Below are 15,590 nucleotides of genomic sequence, written 5' to 3'. Positions count from 1 at the left end.
GAATCTAAGGATATTTTAAAATTGTTTCATCTGTAAAATTTCTGAGAAATAACAGGAAGAATTATTAAACCACAGTTCTCATTTTCTCTTTATATTAAACCTTCCATTTAGTAAGTTTGACTTTAAAGGTTTTTTTAGAAGTGTATTAATTTCAGGCCTACAAAAGGAAAAACAAGTGATTTTCTTCCTGATTTTTTATTCAAGTCAACAAACAGACTTAGAAAAGCATTTTGGAAATAAAGTTCTCTCATATGGGCACCCAGGTTGCCTTCTAAGAGGTTCAATATATAATATAAATTGGTGAAAGTCCACAACTATCCTATAAATGCACTACTTTAACAGCACTCGTCGGAGAAATGGCTCATCACTAAAGGAATATGATTTAGTATGCACATTCTTTTATTATTGTTAGCTAATGTTTATTATAAACACTTAGGAAATGCCAGGCTCTTTAGTAAACTCTTCAAAAGTAACACCTTAATAATAAATACGACTGTTAATTGAGTATCAAAAAGCTAAGAAACTCGCCCAAAGTCACACAGCTAATAAAGGGAGAAGCTAGAATTTGAACCCACATTTACATTCAGAATCCACATTCCTATCACTACCCACTACACTGTCTCAAAATTAAAGAATCAGGAACTTAATCCCATTTCATAAAAAGAAAAATCACATCAACCTAAAGATGAGGACTAACAAGGATGCATAATGGTCAACTTCTGTGTTTTTCTTCATTTTTCACTTAATTTAGCAAAATTTAGGTTTTTCTTTCTAATTTTCCATCCTTGATTCATAAGACCTGACAAAGAAACCCGAGGTCAGGTGAAGTAGAAAATACATAACTTATAAAATGATATTTTCAACTCTGATAACAAAATAGGGGAAAACTGAACCATTTAAAACATTAGAAAATTATATACAATAGGAAACAGCAAATAAAACCAAAGGAAGTAAAGAAGAATATGGAATGTATAAAAACAGAACTTCCAAATAAAAGTGGATACACATGGATGGGAAGAAAGAGAAACCTGTTTCAATACTGGAGAGCTGAATCACTACCCATGTTCCAGGAAAAAGATTAAAAGTAAGTGACCTAAGAGGGAACAAAAAACATACTACTATGTTTTCTAGTATGTAAAAATTAGTATACTACTCCTACTACTACTACATTATTCATAGACCATACCAAGGTATAAAGAAATATGAAATGGAAAACAAAATCTAATGTTACATAAGTGATAGCAATCTCACTGTGGTGGGACCAGATTAGAATTAGGCAATATTTTACTTAATTAATGTCCCTTGGAAAGAACTGGAAGTAATTTTCCATAATGTTGAACATACCTTAATCATCTCCATTTCTAAATCTTCATCACTCTCAATTACATAAGATATATCCTCTTCGTTATCCTTGGAAGACAAAAAAAAAAAATTTCAAACATTAATTTCCAGTATAATTGACTCCATACCCTCTTTTCCACAAAATAAAGTTCCTATATGCTAAATAACTTTAGACTACTTCCTATTCTTCTCTAATAAATAAATTTATAATATATATTTATATGTTTATATGACAGGTAGAAAGGAAGGGAGAGAGCATGGTAGGGAGGAATAAACATAGAAACAAAGAAAGAAACAAAGAACCAAGTAAAAAGAGAAAAAAAGAAATGTAATTGGAAAGATAAACAAGATAGACAAACAGACATGAAATAAAGCCCACACTCTCTAAATGAGAGTACAGTGACAAGCTCACCTATGGTTAAAAAAATCTCAAACTGTGTTTCCCAAACGTTTTGAGTACAAGAACCTCTTTGCAATTTTGAAAAATTCTGTACAAAGCCAGGAACTACAGTTGTTCTCTTATAGCCACTGATTTTTAAAAGATAAAAAAAAGCTCCTATGATTGTAATAATACCTTTAAATATTGTTATTTTGCAAATAGCATCTACAGGTGTTTGAAAAACAGGGTCAGATAAGTTATTTATTCAGCTATTGCCAATACCTGGTTATGACGAAACTACAATAACATGGCAATCCCCACGAAGCAGGTGTCCAAGGATAGAAACCTGTACAAAAGAAACCCACAAAAGAAATACAGAAGGACCCCAAAAAAAGGCTAATCTTTAAATTGGAAGTAGGAAAAGGAAGTACAGCCTTAATTAACCTGCAAAAATTAAGCTTTAAAAAAGATTTTAAAGTTTTATACAAGGAAAGAAAAAATCTTTTATTTTTTAAATCATTATTTATTTATTTGCTGTGTGGGTCTTTAATGAATTTTTTAAATGCTAATAATTATTACACAATAAAAAATGGCAATAATTGGGGTAAATGATGTGAGTCAGATCATGAAATCCTGCTCACAATTCTATGTCACTGTATGAAACATATCACTTTAAAGTGAATACCTAATACAAAATTTCTAGAAAATCAAAAGGTAATGCAGGTATTAGCAAAAGATATTCCCCAAAAGAGGAATGTGCTTTACAAATGGCTGGTATGAAAACAGTTTGAAAACAATGTTAAAATAAAGTGCATTCATATACGGATAGAAGTGATTACTAATATAGTTACCAAACACAGAGAAATACTGAGACTCTGTCATTAGAAAACTGAGGAAATAATCCTATTAAATGACTTTCAAATCTAATTTTAAAAACTTAAAACTTAGTTATTATAAAAGAAAATGTATAAAATTCTACCAAATATAAGCAACATAGGTAATTTTTTTAATTAATGAAAAACAAATGAGGTAAAAAGTATACAGCTATATGATGTCTCTTTTGTCTTTACAATAAAAGAAACACAATGATTCCTCTAATACAACTTTACTATTTCAAAAAATATGCTTAAGTTAGCCAATAGAAAAACATAATCTCACAAATTAAACTAATCAAATCGGAACACAATAATTAGAAACCTAAACATGAAGTTGAGAGAAAATACAGAATGTTTAACAATAATCCATCAAGAAAAAAATGTAGGTTTCTGACTCTAGATGACAGTAAAGGTTAGTGTCAAGCAAAAACATCAGTTTATTAGAAACCCTCTCAGACTATCAAGTAAAGAAAACCCATATGAAGAAATAAAACTACTCTCAAAATTCAAGTTTGGAAGAGAATCCCTAGTAGATATGTAGGGAATCCACAAAAAGAAGAGGTATATATTAGGTAGGAGAAATGCTTAGCAAATTATAACAAATGTGTATTGACACTAAAAATCTTTCCACTATAAAATGCTGCTTATTATAATAAGTCAGGAGTTGCAAACCCGGCCCACTTTTTGCTTTTGTAAATAAAGTTTTACTGAAACGCAGACAGGCTATTTGTCTATAGCTGCTTTCACACTGAATTGGCAGAACTGGGCAGTTAACAACAGAAACTGTGTGGTCTGCAAAACCTGAAATATTTACTATCTGCCCCTCTACAGAAAAAATCAGCCAACCACTACCATGAATGAAAACTGTTTTCTCTTTACTGTATTTAGTACCTCAGGAGATTTGCAAGTAACATCACCAAGATGTTTTTCCTGAGCCTGTTGTTCCAAACGTTGGAGTTCATCTTCTGTAATATCTAATGACATGAAACAAGCTCCTTCTGAAGTCTCTTCCAACTTATTATCTTCGAGTCCATCTTCAAATCCATCTTCTTCCTGTTTTACTTCGTTTGCAACTACATTTTCTCCATCATGTTTAATTAAATCAACAGGTGTTGTGCCCCATGCTTCATCTTCAACTTCAGTAAAAATTTTATGTTCTCTAATTTGTTTCTGTTGTACTTCACCAGCAGTGGGCTCTTCCAACGATAATAAGTGAAAATTACTACTGGGCCTCAGTTCATTCTCAGTAGAACCAAGTATCATCTTCCTCAATGAACACAGATTTTCTGAAATATCCTTCAATAGTACAGAAACCCTAAAAAAAATTTTAAGAAAGGTGAGTTCAACTTTAATTGTGTTAACTCTAAGGACAAGTTCTAATGCTTTTTAAAAGAAGAAGATCTTCACTTAAAGGACACACTGGATTAAAGATGCTCTTCATACCCTAATACCTATACCCTATATGCTTATAGCTTCTGGGCTACTCTCTAGTACAGCAAGGTACTTCTACATTCAACAGCTGACTTGCATGCTTACTAAAGTGTCAGTAGTGTTTGGTCCCAAACTAATTGTTTATGGTGTCATTCCTTATCCATACCTGATTTTCATGTTAAGCAGATATCCAAGCCTGTCAAACTGTATTTATAAATGAAAAGCAAATATGCTCTGAATGTGGCCTCACGCAGTCCACTGGAAGTGCAGTTAAGTGAAGTTGAATTCATGTTTATGGCATGTATTTTGGCTGTTCAGGGGCCTTTTTTGTTCTCCCCTGGTTTAGAAGTGTAATCTAAATAAGTGAAGTAATACCAGAGACTTTTACAAAGAACCTGAAATAAGAGATTTAACTAGTTTTTGTTTTGACACTAAAACTTTACAAGATCTACCTATATTAAAAATGAATCCAGGGATTTCCCTGGTGGTCCAGTGGTAAGGAATCCACCTTCCAAAAGCGGGGGATGCAGGTTCGATCCCTGGTCAGGGAGCTAAGATCTCACATGCCACGGGGCAGCTGGGCCCGTGCATCACAACTACTGAGCTCGTGCGCCTCAACTAGAGAGAAACTCGTGCGCCGCAGCAAAGAGCCCGCATGCCGCAACTAAGACCCGGCACAGCCAGAAATAAATAAATAAATAATAAATCTTTTTAAAAAAAAATGAATCCAGTATTCCCCATTCTCAAATTTTAAGAAAACTACTTAGCTTTGATATTACAAAGCAAAGCATTAAGCACATGTAATTTACATTCAATAGATATTCTAATTCCTAGAAAAAATCTGAAATGCATGTGAACAGTAATTTTTCATGTAAATGGTGATTTTTCTTCTTCCATGGAGGGAAAAATGTAAAAATGAATATGAAATAGCTTTATTAGTACCTTTCCCCAGTTGACAGTTATTTCTTTCAGAAATTCTCAAAGTTACATAAAAACTACTGAAACAAATTGCTAGGGGGAAAATCACTTTGAAAAAGAGCTGAATTTCTATCTCATACTTTGAAATCCATCAAAATCTATCACAAATCTCATCCAAAAAAGAATACATTAACATTGCGTTTTGTCAGAGTCAGAATTCTATTTCAACTAACTGCTTCACATTCATACAAAGGATTTTGGCCTCAAAATTTTATTACCACATTATAATCAATCACTGTTCAAGAGCACTCCTGCCTCTAGAGGTTTAACAAGGGAGTCATTCAGCAATTAAGGACAGAGCCAGGCTTGATTCCAAGAAGAATCAGCTGCTGGGCACCAGTAGCCCAATGTCTGTTAATCCAAATATCTCAAGTTATCTAATGCTTCGGCTATAAAATAGTCTTTAAAATCTAAATGTCTCTTGTTTTAACAGTCTGCTGATTAGGTAGACTTCTTTATATAATAACCACTTAATAACCAGAAAAATGAGGCTACTAAAAGTTGCTTTTATTTATAGATTTCAAGTAACCAAACTATAAATATAATTAAATGAAAAATGAGCATAAACAGAAAGAAAGAGACAACTTTGAATCTTCAATATCTTCCTTCATGTGAACTTAGGAGTTTTATTTTGCTTTGCTTCATAAAACATCCTACAAAGCAGACAGAAAAGCCTCAAACTTTTTGTGCACAATTTAACAATTGGAAAGATATTTCTCAAATTTATACATCAGTCTGTGTGCATGTATGCAAGCATGAGTCTACCCTAATGAACAGTAATTCTTCACTATATATAGGAAAATGCAATAAGAACAAACAGAATTGATAAAAAGAGAAATATTTAACCTCTGTGGATTTTCCAGTTTTTCGAAAGTATCAGGAAGATGCTTAGCCAGATCCATCATGTCCTCGGAGACGGAAGTCAATTGTTTCTTCACGTCACTAGGTAGTACTTCTTCCTCTGGAACAAAAGAATCAGTACTAATTTTCAAACTACAAAGCAGAGATATTTATTTAAACAGTATTAGGGCTTAAATTTTCATTTTGTTTCTTTAAATGAATTCCAACAAAAAGACTTCCTTAACCTATCTCCAAATCACCTCAGTCACTTTATTTCCCTTCCAAATTTTTGCTCTTTAAAATTTTAGACTAAATTCTAAGTGATCTGCATTCATACGTATTACAACCCAGTGGTTATCAACCTAGGCAGAAGGTGAAGGCAGAAATGAGAATCGGAACCCATCTGCACTATTTCAAAATCAGAAACCAATATAACACCACATGGGAGGCTACGTACTAAATACAGTTTGGTAAACAACCTTACCCAACAGCCATTCCTCACTGCCCTCATTACCAGTCATCACAAAATAAAATGCAAGCCTTTCTAATCAGTGATCATCTTCCAAACTCGCAGCTTCATTCTGTCTGATGGGTCTCCATCAACACCACAAAACCTGCCCACCTTTCCCAAACCCTTCCCCTGCTTAGAATTTCTTACTCTTCATCACCACTTCTTGTGTCCTTTACAAGTCCACCCGGCTCCTCTGAAGCACTGGACATAGCATACACCATTAGCTACTCCTGCTTGCTGCAGTTATCCTGTGATCTCACAATTACATCATTCATTGAAGATTTCGGCGCCTGGTTCACTGTCTCTTCCTTCCCTACTACTCCTGTGATAATTCCTGGTAACTTCAACATTCACAGGTAACTTGATAATTCCTGGCCACCTAAGAGTATGGCCTTTTCAGTTCCTCATTCCCTCCATTTCCAACCATCTTTTCCTCAACTGACCTCAGCCACTCCTTCCCATAACCATACCCTTGATCTTACAATTGCCAGTAAAGTCACCATTTCCAAACTTCAATTACAAGCATTCCATACTGTGAACACCTGCATGCTATCTTTCTTTCCAACACGCTTTCCCCAATACAACAATTCTTTCACACTTTCAGAACCAAGTCCACTGACCTACCGCCTTTTCCTTACCCATTACCCTTGTCACTCCCCCCATCACCCATGTCTTACGGTCCTTCCTTACCCATATTAATCATTCCTTCCTGTGGACTCAACTCTTTTGCTCCTTCCTTCTTCTATGGCAAAACACTACTCTAATTAAACCCACTTTTTTTTTACCTACTTGATGCCTATACCCAAACAGTTGAATATAGTTGAAAATAAAACACAATTATGATTATGACACTTTGCTTTAAATTCATGCACAGACCTTGACGAACCCTCAGTAATGACTGTTAGTTATTCTACATTTCCCACTCTCCTACTCTCAAGATGACTATTTCATACCTCTTTCTCTCTCTTCAAGCCCCCAACACCTGCCTGTCCCTCCTTTTACTCAGAGAACAACTTCACTTCTTACTTCATTAAGAAAATAGAAACAACAATGAGAATTATCTCGTCTTCCCCCACCAATCTGCTGATTAGTCTGTATTCATATCACTACTCCCATTGACAGCAAAATTCCTTGAAAGAAAGAATTGTCCATACTCACTGTCTTCAAATTTTCTAATTCCATTTTCTCCTAAACTGACTCCCACTAAGCTTCTTCCAAAAGCTGCTTTTAGAAAGGTTACCGACGGCCTCCACACAGTCAAATGTAACGGTTAATCCTAGTTGCTCATCTCACTCAAATTCTCAGAGGCACTGAAAACAGATGACTTACTCGGACTCACAACATTTTCTTCACTGGCTTCTGAACACCACCCTCCTGTGCTTCCTCCTCCATCACTGCCCCTTCACAGGCCTCTTTGCTGCATGCACCCCATCTTCCTGACCGCTAGAGGTTGGTGTGCCCTTGACGTCAGTACTTGGGCCTCTTCTGTTCTTTATTCCACTCGCTCCCTATTTTATCTTCTCCAGTTTAACTACCATCTGTATGCTGACGACCGCCAAGTTATATCTCCAACCACCTGAACGCACTCCAGAATCATGTTTCCAACTAAGATATCTCCTTGGATATGAATAAGCCTCTAAAACTTAGCATGGTCAAAACAGAAACCTACATTTTTCTCACTCAAATCTGCTCTCCTCATAATCTTTCCACTGTGACTGACCCTCCCATTCACTCAGTGGATCCAACCAAAATACGCTGATTGTTCTCTCACTCTCTACATCTCACCCCCGACAGAGAATTCATCAGCAAATACATACCGCTTCTACCGCTTCTCACCCCCTCTGCTGCTACCAGCCTAATCCCCACAATTATCATCTCGTCTGGACTATTACAATAGCCTCCAAACCGACTTCCCTGCCTAAACACTTGCCCTCCTACAGCGCCCAGAAAAATACTTTTAAGATAAAAATTTAATCACATCATTCTGCTGCTCCAAACCCTATAAGGTTTCGCATCACTCACCACTGTATTTATTTTAATTAATAAAATATGAAGTCAGATTCACAGCCTGTAGGGCCCTAAATGATCTGGCCCAAGCTACTTTTCCGGCCTCATTTCCTATTCCTCTCACCCTGACTCACTTCACCTCAGTTACACTCACTGTCCCTCAGACGCTCTGCTCTTTCTTCCCCTCACGCCTTCCATGTTCTCCCCTTGGGCATCATTCCCTCACTCAGACAAATGAAGTAAAGAGGTTTGGTCTGTTTTGTTCAGTGCATTTTCGTCAGCGAGTGGTACACTGCCTGACCCATAATAAACACCCAACAAATATGGTATATGAATAAATGAATAAATATTCCCTTTCCAAACCAAGCTTCTTTAAAAAAAAAAAAGTTACTTACACAAGCTTTCTCACTTTCCTTACGTCTTAGTCCTCTATTCACGCAAACGTGATTTCTCCCACATCATTCCACTACTCCACTCTTGCTTTGGTTATAGTACCTTCATGGTACCCAAGCCTGTGACCATTTTTTGTGCCCCCATGACCACTCTCTCCTCGATATACCCTTTCATCACCCAGTACACCAAAGCTGCTGCAGTGAAAGATTACAAATGATTGCCACATTGCCAAATCCAAGGACTAATTCTGAGTCCTCAGCTTCTCAGACTCTCAGGAAAATTTAAAACAGTTGATAACACCCTCCTACAAAAAACATGCTCTTTCCTTGGCCTGCTGCACACCCCGCCTCCTCGTTTCCTTCTATGCCCATGGCAGCTCCTCTGGTGTCCCCTCCTCCATGCAAACATTAAATACTAAGAGTTCCTCGAGACTCTCAGCCCCACTTCTTTATCTCAAACTCCTAACTCTTTACCTTTAACTCAAACTGTCCCCTGAGTTACAGGCTGGGTATCTAAGTGCCTACGGGCCACCACCTCCATTTCGCTAGCTCGCAGGCTTCCTTCCTTTAACATGCCTAAAATCAACGGTATGACTCCTCGACCCCAAATCCTGCTCCTCCTCTGCAATGTTTCTCATCGCTGTTGCTCATGCCAACAGCACAGGACTGATCCTTGGCACATGGCTCACACCATCACATTAAATTCTCTTCATTCTACTGCCCTATTAAATGTCTTTTGCATCTATCCACTTCTCTCCATCCTCAATATAACCAACCAAGCCAGGTCACCATCACCTCTCACTTGGATTATGGGCACAGCCTCCTAACAGGTCTTTCCACTGTGACCCTTGCCCTCCAGAACCCATTTTCTGCTCTACAGTCCAAGTTCGTATTTTTTAATGTAATTCACGTCACTCCTGTGCTTAAAGCCCTCAATAGCTCTTAGGAGGAAATGTAAACCCCTAACATGGCCTATCTGTTTTCCTTTTTCTGCTTCTCCTACACCCCTCACCCTGTCATATTCAATAGCTCACCGTGCTTTACTGCTTTCAGTTGCCTATAGATACCTCTTACCTCTGAAACTTGGCCCCTGCTATTTCCTGTGCCTTTGACACTTCTCCTCTGCTCTTCAGCTAGCTGACTCCCGCTCATATTTCAGGTCTTGCCATAAACATCACTTTCTCCATAAAATATTCTCTAATACCTCCAAATATACATGGATGCCTCTCCTATATGCTAACCATAACACCTTTTTTTCCCACATCATAAGCCTCATCCTCCTACACTGCCTTTTTCTGGTTCATCTATATCCCCCATAAAGTTGTAGGTTTCCCTCTCAAGAAACAGATCGTGCCTGTCTTGTTCACTGCTGGATCTCCATTCGTAAAGGGCTGGATAATATTTAATAAATGAATAAAAATATATTTAACTACTATATCATTTAGTGTTTATTAGCTACCATCTTGGGAATAAGCTAGTATTTTAAGTGAGAAACAATGTGCAAATATCTTTTTATTTTCTGATGTTCTAATCTTCTTGTATCCTTTAATAAAAGAAAAAACACAAACTTATAATACAAACCAAAAGTGGTCTTTTGAAAATATCGTCTGTATATACATGGGGGAAATTTGAGAAAGGTGAGGTTGACACTGCTGGAAGGAAAGAAGGGAGGGAGGGAGGAAGGGAGGAAGTGGCCATTCTGTTTGGAGAAAAACAGAAGAGTTATCGTATCCTGGAGAAAATTTAGAAATTTAAACCAGGGCACTATAAAGCATCTTATATACTTCAAATATTTATAGCAAAGATGTATAATCTCCAGACTGAGAGGTGGGTGGTTGTATCACTGATGTTATTAAGACCCAACTCTAGAAGCCTAATGAACAGCAATGCTACAAAGGAAAAGTAGTTAAGTCCTGCTTTGCTACAACCAACATGCCTGAAGCCCTAAGCTTTGGCCAAACAGACCTCATCCTAATGTCAACACTGCTCAGACAATCAAGAAGTTGTAATAATACTAAATATTTTGCACATGTGTGAATACTTTTTGGAGATAAACCTCACAAATGAGCAAATTCAAATTTTACCTTTTATTTTCAGACCATAACATACCTTCATGTATAGGAAATATCTGTACAGCATCTCCCAAATTTTCTAATTTTTGATAAATGATGAAACCAGCCTACAGGAAAACAAAAAAATGAAAACAGTATACTAAAGATCACCAAATAAAATTTCATGTCCCATCTTTACAAAAATCTAAAACAATGATTCCCATGGCACCCAAAAAGCTGAATTCAACCTATTAAGTTATGCAAAGATCTAAATGTCTTTATTTATTCACCACACCAACTGTGAGAATGCAGAAAGCAGCTGTCTACACCTTAAAATAAAAATTTTCACATTTTAACGTCCAGTATTATGAGCAGGTAACGAAATCAAATAACTTATAAATGGAATCTAACAAAATACAATCAAGTAAGAGAAAACTGTTTGACTACAGATATCCATTCCCCATTATCTCATTATTAGCTGTTAGTCAGTGTATATACAGTCCTCCTTCTAGCTACTGTTAATAGGAACAATCAAGTCACACGGATTTCTTATGAATAAAAATGCTACAGAACTTGTACTAGTTCTCAACAAGTTTTCTGATTTTTTTAAACAGAACATAAAGGAAAATTATCTTTCTATTTCCCCACAAAATTGAATTTTTTCTGTTTATAAATAAAAGGAGCTTCCATTCATAAAAACAGATGCAAAAAAGTAAACAATAAGATATTCATCTACAAATAAAAGTATAAGGGGGAAAAAAGCCCATTGGGACATAAAATACATTTCTTGGAAACAAACAAACAATAGTGCTATATATATATATATATAAGGCCAGATTTCCTTATGTACGAATATGTAAATATGAAAATACATCCGACTAACAGCAGTAGAAAGCTAATTGTGGAGGCAATTTTTCTAAATTTTTACCACATTTTAAATATAAACATAAGAAATAAGGCCAGTTTCAATATAGAAGCTGTATTGTAGTTATTTTTATTCTGTAGTGGCCTATAATAAAATACATTATCAATACCATTTGTTCTTGCTCAGTCTCAGCTTATTCGCCTTTCATGTTTTCAGAGAACTCACATTTTTTACATATAAATTGGACATTATTTTGGCTTCATGACAATAAAAATAACTAGTATCAAACAATCTGCTGATTGGTACTTGCTAATTAATACTCAGAATTACAAGTTTCACTAAATTTCTTCCTAAGCATTTTTAATGCCAAACTGATTTAAAAGATTTAAGTTTGTGCCACAACCACAATAAAACTTTTATAAAGTAACTTATTATAAAGTTTAACAAACAGATCATAGTCTAAAGATGTCTGGTACATACATAAGCATCAGTGGCTGCATATAGTTTCTGGTCCTCAGTGAGGGGAAACTTACTCCAGTTGCTGCAGCGGATAGACTTGTCTTTCAGAAGCTGTTTACCAAAGAGGTGTTTAACCAAACCACTGAGGCTCCAGGTCTCTCTACATTTCAACTAAAAGCAATGAAAAATCAACTCAGCAAAAATTATTTCCTTCTATTTTCAGATATTCCTAATTATCTGGTACCAAATGATCATGTCACACATAAAGCTGGAAATGTTACACCAAAATATAAGGCAGAGATAGTCCTTAATAGATTTCCTGTCACTAAAAACCTCATTTGCAGTTCACATTATAAGAATTTAATTCTGGAATTTCCCCAACGTAGGTATTAAAATTCTTGGACTGTTGAAGCATCATTCATAGACAAAAGTTGAATAGGTTGGTAGGCTTTCTACTTCTCAGCCAAATGAATAGTTGGCTAATATGAGAATTTAACTTAATGACTACATGAATAAAACAGGTGAAATATGGGTGATGGAAGTGATGGTCAAATTTCCACTAAGAGCATCATACCACAAGAGCTGCATTATGCTCTTAAAAAAAAAAAAAGATATTGATATAGATGGATCAAAGAGATAAACTTAAAATACAATATTTAAATTTGCATATATATGAAACAAAGTGAAATAATACTAAATATGGGAGAGGGTGCTTGCTTAAAGAAACTGTTTGCTAAGGCAATGGATTAGAACTGAAGGTTTTCATTATGGAACACTGATTGTGGACTTCTTTTTTACAAAAACATTATATAGCCTACATTATTTCTTCAAAAAAATCTAAAACCGAAGGGACATTCTGTGAAACACAAATTTCTTGTTTGTGAAAATAATATACGTATTATATCTACCTTTTCATTGGCAACATCTGTCAGCTCCACAAAACTCTTCAATTTGATGTCAAAGTCACGTAGAAGTTTCCACTGATCTCCTTCAATTCCTACACCTGCCTTTTTAATTGCTTCATTTTCAAGCAACATTTTTAATCCCTGAGGGAAAACTGTAACATTTTTTTATTATTTCCATAGGTTCTATCAAATTTGATAGATTTATTTTCTACTTCTTACACATTCTATGTTTATACTTAAACTTCTGTTTAAGTTTAAATTCAGAAACACACTTAACTTGAGTGTTGCTTTTCTTGCCTAAAGCAAAAAGTCCTGATTGATAAATGACAGAAAAACTAACATAAATGCTACCTCTGTTGTCACTAAAATTTAGCCCCTCTACACTTCAGTTCTCTACTCTCTAAAACAGGAATAATATCAACGCTTGACAGAGACGATGTAAAAATTAAATAAAACAGGGATATGAGTGAATCAGGTAGAACATAATACTTAAGTAAACATAAGGTGATGAGAGAAGCACCAGTTAATTCGAGAGTTTAATTTTATATGGATAAAGTTGATATAATACAATTATCAACCATATAAAAATGAAACAAATAAAAGAGATACCAACCTGACATAGAAGAAATATGAAACAAGTAACATTTGCTCTCTGACACACACAGTTGGATTAGTGCAACTCTGCTCAGTTTCCCTTTACTGTATATTGGTGGCCATTCCATGTCAAATCCTACCACATCTCCATCAGATACACTCATGCTAAACGGGGAAAAATAGTGTAAATTAATTACATTAAAATTTTAATTTCTACATAACTAAAGACATCATTCAAAATGTTAAAAGACAAGCCACAGACAGTAGAAGATATCTGTTATACATATAACTGATCATGAATATTCAGAAAATATTAAAAATTCCTTGAAAAGTCAGTACGAAAAAGAGAAATAATCCAGTGGGGGCAAAAAAAAAAAAGGAGGTAAATAGGAACAGGCAATTCCCCAAAGGAAATCCAAATGGCCAATAAATTCAAATACATATATGAAGATACAAAATCTCAATAGAACTCAGAGGAATGTAAACTGAACCTATACAATTTCACATCTACCTGACTGACAAAAATTAAAGCTTCACAATATTAAATGCTGAGAAGGGTATCTACCAGTGGGACCACTCACATACTGGTGAATGTTTAAACTGATAAAATCCTCTTGGAAAAAACTGACAATATCTAGCTAAAGATGTGTAAACAGCATGAACTGACAAGTTTTTCTCATAAATATATGAAACTCTCATATGTGCACAGACAGAAATGTTTAAGAATGTTCATTGCAATACTGTTCCAACTGGCAAAAAGGGACACACTACATTTCCATCAACAAGAGAATGAACAAATTGTAACATATTGAAACAATGTAACATTATATAAAAGTTTAAATAGAACTTCATATACCAAACCAAAAAGAAAAATTCTCAAGAATATAAAATGTTGAGTGAAAAAGACAAGTGGCAGAATATAAACAGAGTTTGATAGCATTATTTTTAAAGTTTCTAAATGGGCAAAGTAATAGTATATGATATTTGGGGATATAAAATTATGAAAATTATAAAAAATATGTGAGGGAATGCTAAACACTGAACTCGTGACAGAAGTTCTCTCAGAGGACTGCAGAGGAGGGAATCAGAAAGGGCATACACGGGCTTCAGTTGTATTTTATTGTTTCGTGTCTTAATAAAGATTTGAAGAAAATTAATATTAAGATTTGATAAAGCTAGTGGAAGGAATATGGGTGCTTGTTATATTATTATTTATATATGACTATTTCACAATTTTTAAAAGTGAAAAATGTACTTTAAAAATTTTTTTAACCTCAACCTCTGCTTTGGGCTAAGATGAAATAACACTGATCAGTCATAACTTTCTTTCATGAACAAATAGAAAATTGGGCAAAATATATCAACAGCAGTTTTCAGACACTAGACAATGGGCAGTACAGGACTATGCTCTCTAAGGGAAGGAAATAAATGGTAAGGCCTACTGCTGCCCCAGCTTTCTGCCTGGAACATTCCAGATAACAGAACAGGGAGGAGAGTCCAAAGCAGAGCACTGAATTGGGAGACAGAGCTCAGAGCCAGAGAAGAGGAGGCAGCTATAAGTTGTGGGTAGAGTCCTGGGGAGGAGGGAGCTAGGCAGGAAAGGACGTGCAAGCATGCAGTGACACTACGAGGCTAGACAAAGAAAAACCAGGGAACTGTAAGCTGGACAGCTCCTAGGGCTTACATAGAGGTAAGAGGCATTAAAGTTCTGAAAAGTTGGAGCAGATTCTTTTTGATCACCTGGGGCAGTCAACAAAGACTCCAGGAAGGTCACACCCATTACAGGGCTAAATCATGTCCAGAATAAAAGCTACCGTAGATATGCCCTAAAAAAGCTTAAAAATAAGCCTCAAAATGTAAGTCTGATCTTCAGGTAACTTAAACTGCCTGACAGAGCAAAGCTCCTTTCCTTCAAGGAAGACAATAAAATCTAACATTCAACAAGGTAAAATCACAACATCC

General features: G+C 35.5%; 1 protein-coding gene across 2 annotated transcripts in view; it reads right to left on the bottom strand.

The window, feature by feature from the left end:
* Nucleotides 1-15,590, bottom strand: part of WRN (WRN RecQ like helicase) — a 130,429-nt gene that overhangs the window by 79,943 nt on the left and 34,896 nt on the right. For both annotated transcript variants that reach the window (XM_061177178.1, XM_061177177.1), the window contains exons 4-10: nt 13,648-13,793; nt 13,038-13,186; nt 12,151-12,300; nt 10,864-10,933; nt 5,851-5,965; nt 3,487-3,910; nt 1,345-1,410 (exon numbers count right to left, since the gene is read on the bottom strand). In XM_061177178.1, coding sequence (XP_061033161.1) covers nt 1,345-1,410; nt 3,487-3,910; nt 5,851-5,965; nt 10,864-10,933; nt 12,151-12,300; nt 13,038-13,186; nt 13,648-13,793 — 1,120 coding nt within the window. The remainder of the gene's footprint in view (nt 1-1,344; nt 1,411-3,486; nt 3,911-5,850; nt 5,966-10,863; nt 10,934-12,150; nt 12,301-13,037; nt 13,187-13,647; nt 13,794-15,590) is intronic.

The sequence above is a fragment of the Eubalaena glacialis genome, chromosome 20, assembly GCF_028564815.1.
Source record: "Eubalaena glacialis isolate mEubGla1 chromosome 20, mEubGla1.1.hap2.+ XY, whole genome shotgun sequence".
NCBI classification, from domain to species: Eukaryota; Metazoa; Chordata; class Mammalia; order Artiodactyla; family Balaenidae; genus Eubalaena; species Eubalaena glacialis.
Note: the sequence above shows the minus strand (reverse complement) of the source record. Positions and strands in the feature narration are given on the sequence as shown.